This window comes from Corvus moneduloides, chromosome 1, assembly GCF_009650955.1.
Source record: "Corvus moneduloides isolate bCorMon1 chromosome 1, bCorMon1.pri, whole genome shotgun sequence".
NCBI classification, from domain to species: domain Eukaryota; kingdom Metazoa; phylum Chordata; class Aves; order Passeriformes; family Corvidae; genus Corvus; species Corvus moneduloides.
The window spans coordinates 85620308-85635327 of record NC_045476.1 but is presented as its reverse complement, the minus strand read 5'-3'; the positions used below and the strand labels follow the sequence as shown (position 1 = coordinate 85635327).

General features: G+C 39.9%; 1 protein-coding gene across 1 annotated transcript in view; it reads right to left on the bottom strand.

Annotated features, from left to right (window-relative positions):
* Positions 1–15020, bottom strand: part of MYO10 (myosin X) — a 162407-nt gene that overhangs the window by 13138 nt on the left and 134249 nt on the right. The window contains exons 22-30 of the mRNA XM_032117673.1: positions 13592–13698; positions 12418–12627; positions 12078–12117; positions 10746–11648; positions 9394–9517; positions 7952–8195; positions 5571–5666; positions 2136–2229; positions 1321–1376 (exon numbers count right to left, since the gene is read on the bottom strand). Of these exons, the coding sequence (XP_031973564.1) occupies positions 1321–1376; positions 2136–2229; positions 5571–5666; positions 7952–8195; positions 9394–9517; positions 10746–11648; positions 12078–12117; positions 12418–12627; positions 13592–13698 (1874 nt within the window). The remainder of the gene's footprint in view (positions 1–1320; positions 1377–2135; positions 2230–5570; positions 5667–7951; positions 8196–9393; positions 9518–10745; positions 11649–12077; positions 12118–12417; positions 12628–13591; positions 13699–15020) is intronic.

The window sequence follows — 15020 nt, the reverse complement described above, 5'->3', positions numbered from 1 at the left end:
AGGGCTACGAATGGTGGGAAAGTTTACATTAAATTGCAACTTTTCATATCTCAAAATAAATCTGCGGTGAGAAGAACTTCCAATCTTTAATCAGCTTTGGATGTGAATCAGAACTGTTTCAGGGTCAGATCTATTTAGAGTGTCTGCTTCAGTAGCTACATTAGCTAAAACAAACTACAGTATACAAAGGTCTATAGTAAAGCAGCATGTGAACACGGATTCTTTTATTTTTAATGCAGTGCAACCCAATTCACAGAGAATACAATCTACTTTTAATGAGAGTCTGGCTTTTACCCAGTCCTACACCAGGATTCACTGAAGCATGAAGAACTAGTCCAAGTGAAGTGTGCTGATGGCTCTCTGGATCAGACAGGCAGGTTCCTCAGCCTACAACGCTTTCTTTAACCCTTTATCATTAATTTTTCATCCTGGAGCAAACCCCCAAAACAAAACATAAAATTCCCCCACAAGACTAAAAAATCCATGTGAAAAATGCATATAAGAGAAATGCTTAACTTGTTGCATTAGCTTAATGCAGGAGAAATGCTAACTTAAAATTGTGAAAGCTTTGGACATTTGTATTGTATTGTTTATGAAATGTGGGCTTGTAAATTCAGTGTTACTTCTGGTATCAGTGTTTTGGCAGGCCAAGGACAAAGCAATAACTTAAAACCAGCTGTTTTACACATGTACACAATGAGGAGAAACTGAAGTGAGCCCTACAGTTCAAATAACACCTCACATCCAGTAACCTTATAAACTAGTCATAGTCTGAACCCAGTTTACTTTTTATTTCCCAAAACACCATTAGTAGTTCAAGAACTAAGAATATCCTGACATTTTTGTTGTTTTTATGCTACACTCTCTTCTTTGTTACAAGACATTTTTATTCTGGGGAAATAATTTTCATCCCTGAAGAATACAACATTCATGAATGAGAAGCAGAACAGAAAAAAAAAATTAAAATTAATTTTTCTACCTACTACATTACTAAAGAACTCAAAAATCAGCTGTTCTTTTTTTCAGGAGTATTATTCGTAGAAATGAAAGAAATATTTAATCTTCCAGTATTGGATCACTTTAGGAGCTGAAGAGCTCATGTATGAAGCAGTGTCATGGAAGTTACTGAAGCCCCCACAAAATGCACCATCATTCCTATTCCATCTTTTAACATGGGGTATTTAGTACTATGAAAAGGGAGGCAATAATGAATCATCAATACATGGTTGGCCAGTAGAATACAGAGACTAAAGCATAAAGTCTCTGATTTTGGCTAGAGAAATGACAAAAAGAAAGTCACCAGGCATGGTTCTGACTTACCTATCTGGATTGTCAGCAGCACAGACAGAATCAATTAGTCCTACATCGAGTGTACCCTATAAACAAATATCCAACCAGAAAATGAGGAAGACATTCACTATTACATTACTCACAGTTCTCTTCTGAGAGACACGTGAAAGAAAAAGCAGCTTTGACCAACAAAATGAACTGCAGGTCTGGGCATCAGTTTCTCTTAATCATTAAAACTGCTGAGGGGAAAACTAAGAGACTTGGATGAACAGAACCAGTAAAAGATTATTTGTAGTTAGGATGGAGGCAGCTCAAAAACTGCTCTTTTCTATACTTTCCAACATTCTTGAATTTTTCACTGAAAACAGCATGCCAATATAAATGGCACCCTCTCAAACTTCTAAAGCCATTAAGCAGAAGTTTTTGTTTTCCTTTGCTTGATATTAGGTTCCAAATGTATTCCATTAATTACCAATGTATGTTGTACAGAATGATAAATGCAGGATCAGAGAAATCTCAAATTTTTAACTCCTGGGTTTTTAATTTACTCATTAACAGTATCTTTGCAAAATTTCAAAATCAAGTATGCACTGTGATGTGATAGGGAAGTGGACCAGAAAAAAACACTCCCAAAACCAACAGACATTTTTCATCAAGGTGAATGATGGGAGAGCCACACTCTCTCCTTGTACAGCTACAGGACCAAGGACATGGAAGCTCTAGCCAGTGTCACAGCTACCACCACATTTAAAGAAACTAGGCTGTGACTCAGAAGCTGTGGCCACCACAGTGCCCCTGTTTTCTAAAAATATTTGGTTTGAAAAGTTCTTCAGATGTGTACTTACCACAGCATTCTGTGGATTTGCCTGCTCATCATGCATCTCCCGGATCTCCTGCTCTGTGGACGCATGGACTTGACTCAGTACACTGAACCACTGGCTGGGGAGAGAAAGGCAGCAGTGTAAGTAAAATTTTGGCTCTGCACAAGCCTTCTGTCACCTTTGTTCTGCAGAGATCTAGCAGGTTCTGCAGGTTTTTGAAATTGCTTAAGATTCCTTTTGTCAACAGGCAGCAAGGCTTTATGTCAGTTCAAGTAACACTGGGTGCAAGCAAGCCCCTCCAGATCTCCCGTCCAAGCTTGTGTCATTCCCTTCTTCCTGACAGCAAGTACCTTGTACACTAAGTGGCACCTCTGAAAAACTGCTGTAAGCATACTGAAGCATCTGAGTGCTTGGAGAGTCTTTGTAACACATTCACATATTTCATCTGGAATAAAATACATTACTAGCTACTCACAAAGCCTTTAATGGGAATCCCAACCTTCAGATTATAAATTGTGCTGCACTGATAGCATGACTGGTAGTAATTTCTTACAGTGAAAATTCTGCAAAGACCACCCAAGTCCACTGAGCTCTCTGTAGAAGCACAACTGAGAGGGAAAAAAAGAATAAAACCCCCAAGCAAATAGCTCTACAGTTTTTGTTGTCTATGGAGCACTGAAAAATCCAGCTGCTGGAAGGACGAGCAAATCTGTGCCACTCCAGTGGTACCGTGTATATCCACAACGGGAAAGTGGCAGAGAGGTTTCCAGCGCTTCAGCCCCTAGTCCTGAGCAGCAATTGCAGATGGATTTAATTCCAGCCACACCTTCTGCTTCTGGGAAACCTCTATCCTTCTGGCACTTGTATATGATAAAACTCAACTGCTTGAAGGAATCCCATTGAAATCTGAGGGCAGATCTTGGCCCGTTCAACAGGTTCCTGAATGCCATTCTTTGAGATATGAATTTGCCATTCTAATGAAAACCACCTGGGGCCAAGTTTTCAAAGGGCTCAAAAGCCCAGCCTTTAAAACAGACTCCTCACTTTCCAGCAGAGGCTCCTCAGCCACCACGGGGTTGAGGAAACACATGCAGTGTTTCTACTGGTCTTAAATATGGAGTTATCTTTCCTGCAATTGCTTTTAGTCATGGAATTTATGCCTAGGACACTAAAGAGCTGCCTCCTTAACTCCAGCATTCAGAAGCCAACTGTTCCCCAAAATGTACATTTCTGGAGCTCCTAAAATAGCTTGAGAAAAACTGTGTAGGCTGTCAAACGGTACCATTGCTGCCATATCCTAAATCCATTTTATCGGCTTACGATTTTATTAGAAACAGTGCTAGCAACGAAGAGAAACAAAGATTGAGAGTGCCAGACCATAAAGCAGATGAGAACATATTTAGTTCTGATTCTTTTTTTAAGACTCAGACACCCACAGAGAGGTTGTGATTAACACTTTGCTGGATGTAAGGCAATGCCACTAAAAAAGGAGGGAAGCTGTCATCTAGAGAGGAGGAACCACCAGCTGAAGAAAGTAAAGAAACTGAAGAAAACTAAGCCTCATCTACTAAAAAATTCCCATAAATTAAATTCAGCTTTCCTTTCTGGGCTCAGGAATTGCAAATGTATTTAAATGTGAAACTTCTATTTCAATTTTAAAAAAAAGACTTCATAGCACTGTATGCACATTTAGTGATAATTTATGGATGGATTTTAAAGAACAATTCAGAGTTTTCCTGATTTCATTTAATCTTTGTGTAAACAATGAAAATGAAATGAATCATGGCACTTTGCAAACGACAAAGGCAGACTTTACTTTTGCTTTCTTCCCTTTTGGAACCTCCTTTGTCTTTCAGCTGAGTCCCAGGACACACAAGTAGGGAAAAAAGACATGCTAGAGATTTCAAAGGAACAAACCCTCAGCAGTGCCTGCCCACTGAAGCATTACTTCTTTCTTCAAATACATTTCCACAATCAAAAATAGTAATTCATCTTTTGGGGGCCTGTGCCGTGTTTTTCTTGGTTTTTCCCTTCATTTGAACAAAAAGCAACCCCAGATCCTGATCTAGCCCAGGTACAAAATATTTTTTCAATTGCAGATGCAGACCAAACACAGCCCAATGATTCATACTTCACAAGGCTTTGTTAACAAGGCTTTGACTTAAGCCTGTCTGCAAATCCTTACACATCTCCCTCATTAAGTCTCTGCGTTGAGTGAGAAAAAAGAAACATGAAATACACTGGTAAAAGGTAATTTAATCTGGCTGGTTTGTTATTCGTACTCTACACAACAAGAGTGTGCAGTGTCTCCTCCTCCATCTTTAAGAAAGAAATGAAGGAGATGCATGGCAATAGACAAGTCTGTGTGCTGATAATTGCTTATTGGTCCCTAGGGCATGTACACGTCTGGTAGAAGAGACTTTAGCTATGCCTTAGTTTTAAAGCATGCTTACATCCCACAAGAATCTTAATAGTAACTGCTAGAAAGGTCCTAAGTTATTTCAAGGATAACTTTAAGGATGCCTAAAAAAAGGAGAAAAGATTTTGCATTGCTACATCTACATCTGTACTCAGGGTCCTGTGACACAAGAAGGTGTTCTACCTTTACAAAGAACAGAACACCAAACAACTTTTGAGGCTTCTGAGCAAAGTAGCTCAAGTGATGTTGACAAAGGCATCCTGTATTCTGGCCTTGGGGCAGCAAGGCAATGGGTAATAAGCTCTGATTACTAAGTTAACTTTATTTAAATGCTTGATTTTTATAGGCAAGCATATTATTATCTTGCATGAACTGTAGCACAGGGATTTTTTTTTTTTTAAAGATGCTCTACAACTGATCTGACAAGTCAGACTTGCTCCTCACCTACTGCCTCCCCCCTATGGTTAGATATGGATCCTATAGCAACAAAAGCAAGACCCTTTTAAATATGTAGAAAGGGAAGCATTCTCTTACACACTCCTCTGACATGAATATGCTTTTGCTCTAAAATACAGCGACTGCATTACAACTTCCATCTGAAAAAATTTTAGGCTCTGCTTAGACAAACAGATCCCATCCCTGAGAACAAAATGCTTCATTTCAGCCAGACTACAAGGTCTGAAATATTGATTTGATCGATGCAGCTAAACACAGGAGGGTAATCCACAAGCCAAACATCAGTGGCTAATGACTGCCTCTCTACAGACAAGCTGTTTCAGAAAGTTGCTAGTAACACATGGATAACAGCCAAATTCTGGGCAAATTTTCACTGGCAATCTGACTCTTCCAAGTAGCTGTCTGCCACAAGGTTTTCTCCTCAGCAGGCCTTTCAAAAACCATGTTAAAAGCAACATGTTTAACACAGCCTGAATATTTTGTGACAGTGGTCAAACAAATTAGTGACAAGCCGAAGTCAGAATGGCGTAGAGGTTAAAAAGGAAAAGATAAGGAAAAGAAGATAGGCCTGATGATTTTCATACCTTGCATCCTCAGGAGATTCAGCAATTAAGTGGTAGGTCCTATCACTCATTATTAGATCAATACCATTTTCTTTGCCTGTATTATCAACAATCTCTCTGGAAAAAAGAAAAACACCAAGATTGAGCACTACAGATTGTCAACATTTTGAAAAAACTCTGTCCTGCTGAGAAGCTCACAAACTACTGATACTTACAACAGCAGTCAGTCTTCATCAGGTTCATTTGCAAGACTCACAACATGATTTATCAGACAGAGTATTAGTTCACTGAACTACAGCTGTGTTTTCTGCCTACACAGTACAAATATTCAAACTACTAAGAATGTCACTATACCAAATTGACTATTCTGTTACCATTTTACGAAGAACTAAAGAAAAAGCAATGCATCATCAAACCTCAAGAGAGGCAAAGATAACTGAGTTGAGAAATGGATATATTTTTGAACTGACTGCATAACAAAGTGTTTTTTGGAGTGGTAAAAAGAAAGCTCTTGAAGATTGAAAACTGAAAGCAAACAAAACCTGGATTAGTGAATCTGTGTGGTTGTGAGTCAGCATAAAGACAATTCCAAACATGACTTCCAGAAAAAGTTAAGCACTCATCTGCTGAAAAATTACATATTTCTAATTTTTAGTTTGGAAATTTAATTATTGATATAAAAACAACTGTGAAGATTTTAAGCAATAATTAAAGTATTGTATTAGATTTTCCTGTGGCTTAAGAAATAAACTTAATTTCCTTTTTGCTGTTTTTCTGTATTTGTCTGAAGTTCATTATTTCCTTAACTGGCTATATTTCCTTATCAGCCTTACTATTCTCATAAATCTCTGTCCTACTAACAATATATGCAAGCTCTGCTTGTCAGACTCAGGAGGATGACCTATCTGCTATCAAAAGAAAAAGCTGTAATTCTGTATTGTTTTCTTCATTTTGGATTCCTTCCCACCCAGTAACAGTGTCCAATAGAGTACCTCCCTGTTCTGTGTTTTAAGTGACTCAGCTTGAGATTTTAAAAATTGAGCAGGGTCCCTAGTAGAGAGTGGTGAAATATGTGAGTTGCATTATAGGTTAGGAATGCATTCAGTAAATATTAACATTATCTAGAAAAGCTATTGTTTATTTCTTATGACACACAGTTCTTTATATACATGTACCCTTTCTTCTACCTAGTTTATACACAAATAGTCATTGACTGAACCTACAGCTCAAACTAGGTTCAACAACCTTCGTCTGACAATTTTAATTTTAATTTTTTTTTATTTTTAATTTTTTATGCCGCAAAGAACTTCTACAAGGCACAGCCAATGAAGCAATGAGGTAGTGACGAAAAAGAAGAATTATTGATTGAACATATTATAAAAATATGCTAAATAAATGCTATGGTACATGAGACAGAGTCAAATCCAGTTTTAACAAAAAAAATATGGTAGGATCTTCAGCTTTTATTCAGAGATTTACTTGAAAGCCACCAGGCCATTGGTTTTTCAAGAGCAAGTCAGGATTCTCACTGAAACTATTTTCTGTACTACTTGAAATCAGGCTCAAGCCAAGACTGCCAAAGAAAAGATTAATCTAAGATTTCAATTTAGTTTAAGCTCCCTTAAAGTAACAGAATAAATTGGGTAGTTGCAGATTACAAGGCACAGAGTAGAATTGAGTGTTAGAAACCATTTCTGTTTTTCTCTGCTTTGGATGAAAGCTTAGGTACACTTTATAGAGAAATGGGACTACTAATGTTAGCACACCCTAATTTTTAAATTAGGTAGATAATCCTAGATTGTTTAGAAGGACAAATACCATCCAGGAGAAAACTGCTTTTATGCATGTTTCAGGAAGCGTAAAATTCTTAGGCACAAGGAACTTCAGGTAACAAGACATAAGTTATTAGGTTTAGTAATTTTGTTTTTTCAATGAATATATGCATTTTAAATACTTTCCTACACTACCATAATTATTTAAAGCATGAAAAAAAGATCCAGAAGATTCAGCTTTGACCCATGCGAACTTCAATATATTTGGGGCCTATTAATTCCACCCTCTTCATTCTGTGTTTGCCTGCAGCTACAGACTTGGCAACATGCCCCAAATTGCCTTGGGAATCATTACAGACTAAGTAGGGCCTCTAGTCTGGGAGAAAGCATAGAGGGGTTCATTACAGCAGCAGTTTTCTGAAGTATTTGGCACTGGCTTAGCTCTGGAGCACTCTCTAGACTTAAGAGAGAGCCAACTAAGGACAACACTTGCTTTCACTAACTTCACCACACACACTCACATGCTTGCATTCACACAATTTGTAGGCAGGGCACTCAATACCTTCCCAGACTGAGCCCCAAGAAGTACTCAGAAGGAACCACGGCTAACGTAAAACCATATAAACCTACTTGGCAGTTCGGACATCCATGGCACCCTTTAGCTTTTCTTCACTGTCATTTTCAAAGTACATCAGCCTGGACTGTCTGAGAACAAACCATCTTTTCTTCCAGTTCCTCCTGGAAAGCGTAGATGATCCACCCCCCTTTTTGTGAAGCCAACCCTGCTTAAGGGCTTCCTGCTTAGAACGAAACCACAGGAAGGTCTCATCTTTCAGGACACACCAGCGTCGCTTCCATGTGTTGATTAAGCCACCTGGCAAGAGAGACGAATGTGGGTTTATATGTAGTTAAAACAAACAACTGTATTATAAAATAGAAGCTGTGACCCCACCAAAACTGGAAGGTGCTGACCAACAACACTGCAGTTAAAATGACTTTCTGCTGTAAGCCACAAAACCTCATTTTTGCATATCCTTATGGCCACCAATATTGTTGTCAATCTAAACACCCTTAAATTATAAATTGTACTAAGTCTCTGTATTACAAAAATAAACGTTTTTATATATATATATTACATATACGTATACATAACATATCTGTAATAATAAATTACTGAAAAGTCTTGCTGCACATGACTATCTGATCTTTAAGACAGTTTTCAATGTGTTTCAGTGATAATCTAAAAAAAAATTTAGCATTAAGCTCTTTCCTCTCACCAAGTTATTAGGAGGTAAGGATGTTTAACTCAAAACCACAAAACCCAACAAAGCTGTGTTTAGAGTAGGAAATACACCAGTGTGAGCTCGGTCATAACAAAGTGTGGCCATAGAGTAGGCAATGCATCTTGCACTGGAGTTACATCACAGTCATAAAAACCTTAACCAAACCAATATGCTCCTGTCATCCCACAAAAAGTGACTGCCAGCTATGTCAGAAAGTAAAAGCCATGCTACTGTGGAATGCATTATTTTTCACACGAACATTGTGGTGTGTAGACTCATGACTGTTCCTACTCCAGGAAAATAAGGTATAATATATGAAATCATACAATGGTTCATCTAGATTATAATTTACTATCAATCAGAAGACAAATCCAAGAATTTTAACCAGAGAACTCCTGTGTATGTTCTTTCAGTCTCTTACACCCCTTTGCTACATGGAACCTTTGTCATGTCTTCCAGATCCAAAGCAAAATTCTACTAAGGTCAGTAAAATTGGTCTGCATTGTAGAATGCTGTCTGTGTTACAAGGTTTTGAGAGCAGGAATCAGCAGATTTGGTACAATTTCACTTTGTGACTTGTTTTTTTGTACTTATACTTTTGCAGAGGGGAAAAACACTGCTAGATGTAAGCCACTGCAAGTAACTTGAGAACAGCTCAAATTAAATAAAGTCACTTTTCCACCACCCTTTGAAAAATAAGAAAATAGCGTAACTCTACAGGAACCGGAGTGTAATATACAATAAATATTTCTGGTTATTTTGTCTGTTTAGCAAATTCTGATTCAGTACCTTTCATGTACAGAAAACTGTGAAAGTAGGGCAGGCTGACACAGCTATAGACAGAATCCCTCCGGTAGGAAAGTTCATCATCTGTATCAAACCTGGAGTCAAAATCTTCTTCACTGTCTTCAAACTACACAAGAAAGGAAAGAAAGGTCATAATTTCTCAGGAAAGAGTTTAGACAAAGTTAGTTTAGAAGTCTCTAGCTAAAACAGTTATCATGTATTGGAAGGACATGATTCCTCATTAGTTTTCACCCAGCTAACAAAGGAAGGAGTACACTGTATTAAGTTGCAGCTTAAGCTGTTTGATTACACAACAATCTGTGAAAAAGCTTTGTAGATGCTCAGGAAAATTATCCCTTTGCCACAGTATGGTCAGGATAGGTTACCTTGTGCTACCTGCCCCGATCACTGAAGTGCTGTAGGGAACAGCTTACAGAAGTATTGAAAAAGAAACTTTGCACAAGCTGTGGTATTAGCTTTCCTCCACCCTCACCCCAGAAAGTCAGAATTTCTGTTCTGTACCTGACACACATCCAGAGTCATGCAGCAGGAAGGCATCCTCAACAAAAAACACTAAAAGTGCTTTTTTCTCAGGCAAGAACTGTCAACTTGTCCCAACACCCACGAGGCTTATCACTGCCTCAAATGCAGAAGATATTCTGTGGTTAAAGTTTTCCTTCTAAACAAGTCAGTGTTGCTGAAATATCTTTTCACTTTCCCAATCAGACAGTCTCACAGAAGCACTGGATGAGTGGTAGAAGAAACCATATTCTTTCAAAAATATTTGTAGAAGGAAACCCCACTGTATACTCAGTAAACAGCACTGAAAAATTGCTCTGCAGAATGTGTGTCTCTGCCTCAATAATTTAAGCATTTGCCATTGTATGAACTTTACTCTCCAAATAATCTCAAAATAACACCTGGATGTCAGGGACTTCTGCAAGCATCTCATTGTTCAATACTCTTGCAACTTGCACATATAAATAAATTTGGTTTTCCTGAAATCAATTCCCCAACATGCTACCTGGTACCCCAACTCCAAACTCATGCACAGAGAAGAACTTTGCTGTGCACTGAGCTCCTCACCAAGTAACACACAGTGATGCATTAAAGCAGTTAAAATCACATGTGTGCAGAAGCCCAGGACTGCAAACAGCATCTGAGCTGCCTCTAATGCACTCATCGCAGTGGCATCTAGATGGCAACAGACCACTATTTCCATAGGTGCTCTGAGCCAATCACGCTATACAATGTTTTCTAAGAACAGCTACAGTGAGTCTACAGCTGAACAGCAGGGAAAAAAATAATCAGAAAGCACCTATCAATTATTAGGTAATAAAAACAACGCTACTTACAGAAGACTGAGCTCCCTCAGAGCTGAACCGGTATGCTCCAGAGCTATTGTATGTCCCCACTGAGCACCGGTAGTCCGGTGACCACTGGCTACTGTGCGAGTTAGAGAAGGTCACACTGCTGCCAGAAGTGATAGCACCATCTTCGTAATCGTCTTGGTCGTAATCATAGTCTCCATCAGGAGAAATAAGTTCCACAGAATTTGGGGGTCTGCAGGATACATTTTCTGGCATGCAGTAGGTGGATTCGCCACTTGAAGAGTTGTGGAGACTCACTGTGTCATGGGCAGGAGGTATGACCATGGCGTCGCTAGCAGCAGGAATTGTTGGCACCACGGTATCATTCATATAAGGATCCTCTTCTGAGGAATCATCGCTTGTTCTGATGCCACTGGTCCTTTGATCAGAATGGCCATGCTCACTTGGGTTGGGCGAATCCTTAAATGCATCATCATCAGCTTCAAAGCCCTCATCTACCTCCTCCTCAGGATATGGCTGGCTGAAGTTAAAATTGGGCTTTTCACCGCAGGCATTTCCAGTCTGTTCAGCCAGCTCAGCAGGATACCCACTGCCCACAGAGAGAGACCTCTCAATGTTTCGGACACATTCATCAATCTCATCAAAGTTCAGAGATTCCAGGAACTCCTGGGCTGCTCGACAGGCTTCATCCTCAAGCCGCCGGAGTTCCTCATCTCGACGCTGCTGCAGCCTCTGTAATGAGGCCTCTGTCAAGGACAGCTCCTGCTGCTTCTTCACACGCTGCAGGTCTTCGATTTCTTTTTCCAGACGCAGGATTTCTTCCACCTGTCTGCTTTCTTTCTGCTTCTCCACCTCCTGCTTCAGCTCTGCCTCCTTCTGGGCTTTCTGAATGGCAGCCAGTTCCTGCTTCTTTCTCTCTTCTTCAGCCTGCATAAAAACAAAATGAAACAAAATAAACTAGGCCCCTAAATGCAAGATTCTTTTTAAAAATTTATTTCTAAAGCACTATACTCCACCATGCTCATTCATTTAAAAGGAGCCCTACCTTCATATCAGCAAGAAATGAAAAGGAAAGAAAAAGAAAAAAAATTAAAGCATGATTACATTTGCTCAGAGATAGCTGAGGAGAGGAAGTCCAAATATGTGCAGAAAATGCAAACTTTTCTGGAAATTAAATGAAGCATCAGGTGAAGGAAATTTCCATGCAAACAACTATACTGAGTTTCCTTTGGCTTTATCTGCCAGCTCCTGCAATTAGTTTAGTTTTAATGCTACAGGTACTTTTTATTTTTTTAATTGCTGGGTTGAGATACTCAAATAAACAGGGTGGCTGAAAGCATTAAGAATATCATTTACCTGCTGGGCAAGACGCTCTGCTTCTTGCCTTTGTCTTTCCCTAAAAGTGAGTGAAGAAAAGAAGTCAGTCAATTAAGCTCAACATAAGCTCATCACATTCCTTTGCTAGGGCAATAGCTCAGCTTACAGAGATCATCTGCCACCTGGAAAAGACAGCCAAAAATAAGATCACCACGAATATGTTTGTGAATATGAAACTACCATGATAGCTACGTGCGTCTTTCAGCAAAATCAGCAAGGTTTCTAAAATCACTTGTTCAAGAATAGCCTGAAATAAAGGCTTTCAGACCAACACCTAATACGGCACATGCAGGAGAGTGATATAAGACAGAGACTGCACCTTTCTTCCTCCTCTTTTCTTCTTTCCTCCTCTTGTCTCCGCTTCTCCTCCAGTCGCTCCCTGTAAAGACGCCGAGCAAGCTGGCCTCGCCACTGCTTCTGGAGGACCATGGCTGCTTTCTTCAGGCACAGGAACTTCTTCCTACCACTGAATGCTCTGTAGTTCTTCTGTATCACAACCACACAGTAGAGAACCTTTCTATACCGTTTTCTGAGGGGAGAAAAAAAGAAGCAAATTTCTAATGAAACAGTTGTGAGGGATCTTGCCGTGGTGACCTGCAATAACGAGCCCATGATAATTATAGCTCTGAGATAGTTTCCCCACTGTTGCTCACTTTCTTCTCCCATTGAGAAGCAAGATTCTCTCATTTCTTGACAGCACTGTGTGTGTCTTCATTAAAGAAATGCACGTCTTACATGTTCTTATGCCCCTGCCAAGGAGATGCTAAAAAGACAGTTCTCTGTGTGTGTGCACATGCAGAGAAAAAACACATATCATCACATATCATCAACACAGTCATCCCACATCTCTGAAAAGAAAGACCATAGATAGCAGGACAGGTGTCATTAAAAAAGGGATATAGTTTTTAAGTAACATACTGGTAAGAACAGGACTAATATGCACATGAAAAGAAATTACCTCATTATGCAAACAAGCTTCCTTAAACTGTCCTCAACTGACTTGTAGAAAAAGCAGAGAAATAAACAGAGGGGATGAACAAGTCCACCTAACAGATAATGCATGAAGCCAGGTAAACAAGTGAAACATTAATCAGTAACATAATGTCTTGGTTCTCCAAGAACCAAATGGATTAGTTTTATTTTCCTTCTGTTTTCTTACCATGAGAAAGCAAAGATAAATCAGGATCTCAGCTGGTAACTTGGGGCAGCAGCCCCACTAGGTGCCATCCAGCTAGAGTTCCTACCATGCTACATGCCATGATACAATCAGATGACCTCCAAATTTCTGTACTGTCCAATTCATTATATTAAAACAATTCAAACTTTGTGTTATTCATGGGTATTTTCAGCTGCTATTTTCAAAGGCCACTTACAGGATTTGAACGCCTGGCCCCTAAGAAAAGTTGAGAATTGTGTCAGAAGGATTTAACTTCTTGACAACTCATCCATTTATTTCAAATCCTTACTATTAATATTCTCATCTAGTCACTTACCGGGCTGCATAACCTAAGATGTGTGCTCGGATAATCATTGCTGCCTTGGTGACTTCCACTTCTCGCTGTTTCTCCAACTTGTGTTCCAAGGACTCCCGGAGAAACACCTACAAAAGAAAACTTCTGGCTTAACAAATTTTGGTGAGCATCGTATTTGAAGGAGAGCCAGGGTGCTACCAATGTCATTCCAAGCAGCAAGCCTCAGCTTTGAATGCAGAGAAAAATGTACGATTTCCTCAGCAGAAAAGAGAACCACAAAATGTAGTCCTCCTAAAAGAAAACCCCTGCAGATGATCCTCTAGCTCTGGATTTCAGTGGGAAGAGTTAGATTACTCTATTCAACTTTTAATTAGGAGCAGGGTTTTTCCAAATGCAACGTAATTACTGGATTCATTAAACAGCCTTTCCCACCAGAATAACACAGGCCAAAGAAGGTGCAGGACTACACATGAACTTTCCAATCAGAGGGGCAGAAATACCACCCCAATAATTTACTTTTTTAACAGTCACATCAGGCTCCACAACCCCTTACAAAGCTTGCTGCTTCCAAGGACATTGCTGCAGCACTGCAGAAGTAAGCAGAAATGAGAGTGCCTTCCTGTTCACATCGACTCACTGTGTTTTTCTGCCATTACATGGAGAGGGCTGCCAGGGCCAGACACCCCAGCACAGCCAGCCATCCTCTCACAGACAGAATGCTTCCCAGGCTCTCTTCCAAGCACTAACCTGCATCATTCACCTGCACTGCCTAAGTGCCTTTCAGAGGCAGCTTTAGCACATGGCATTGACATAAACTGAGCTAACATGGCCTATTTTGCCTTAAATGAGTAAAACTGCTTCTCCAGTCAAGCAGGGGCATGAGGGAGGCAGCTTCCCTCTTCCACCTGCCTTGACATCTGCTCTTTGCCACACACTCACATGCTGGTGAGCTATCTGCTGTCAGCACTTTTTCCAGCTCTTCTCAACTTTTCTTTTTTAAAGGCCAAGTATGCTGGTGTCAGCTATAGGTGACAACAGCCTGGCATGCTGCTGCCTAACACATGGGCAGCTGGAAATAGCCAGTTCACTGACACTTTGATTATGTGGGATGAGAACCAGGCTGCACACCACAACACAGCCATGAGAAAGCTCAGGGACAGGGTGGGCTCTGCTGAGGAAGGAGGGCTGCAAAGACATCTAAAAGCAGGAATGCATCTTGAAGTGCTGGGTGCTTTCTCTTGATGTGAAAAAAAACCCCAAAAATCCAGCCAAAAAATCCAGCAACCCCCTTGCCCCTCCCCTCCACCCCAAAAAAACCAACCCCAGTGGACTTTTAGGGGTGTTTAAATGCAAAAGCAGCTGGTTTTTCCTCTGAGTTTACATGAAAAAAAAGCCCATCATCAAAGCCAAAGCAGCACTCTCAAAGCACACTCAAGGACAGGCACAGTTG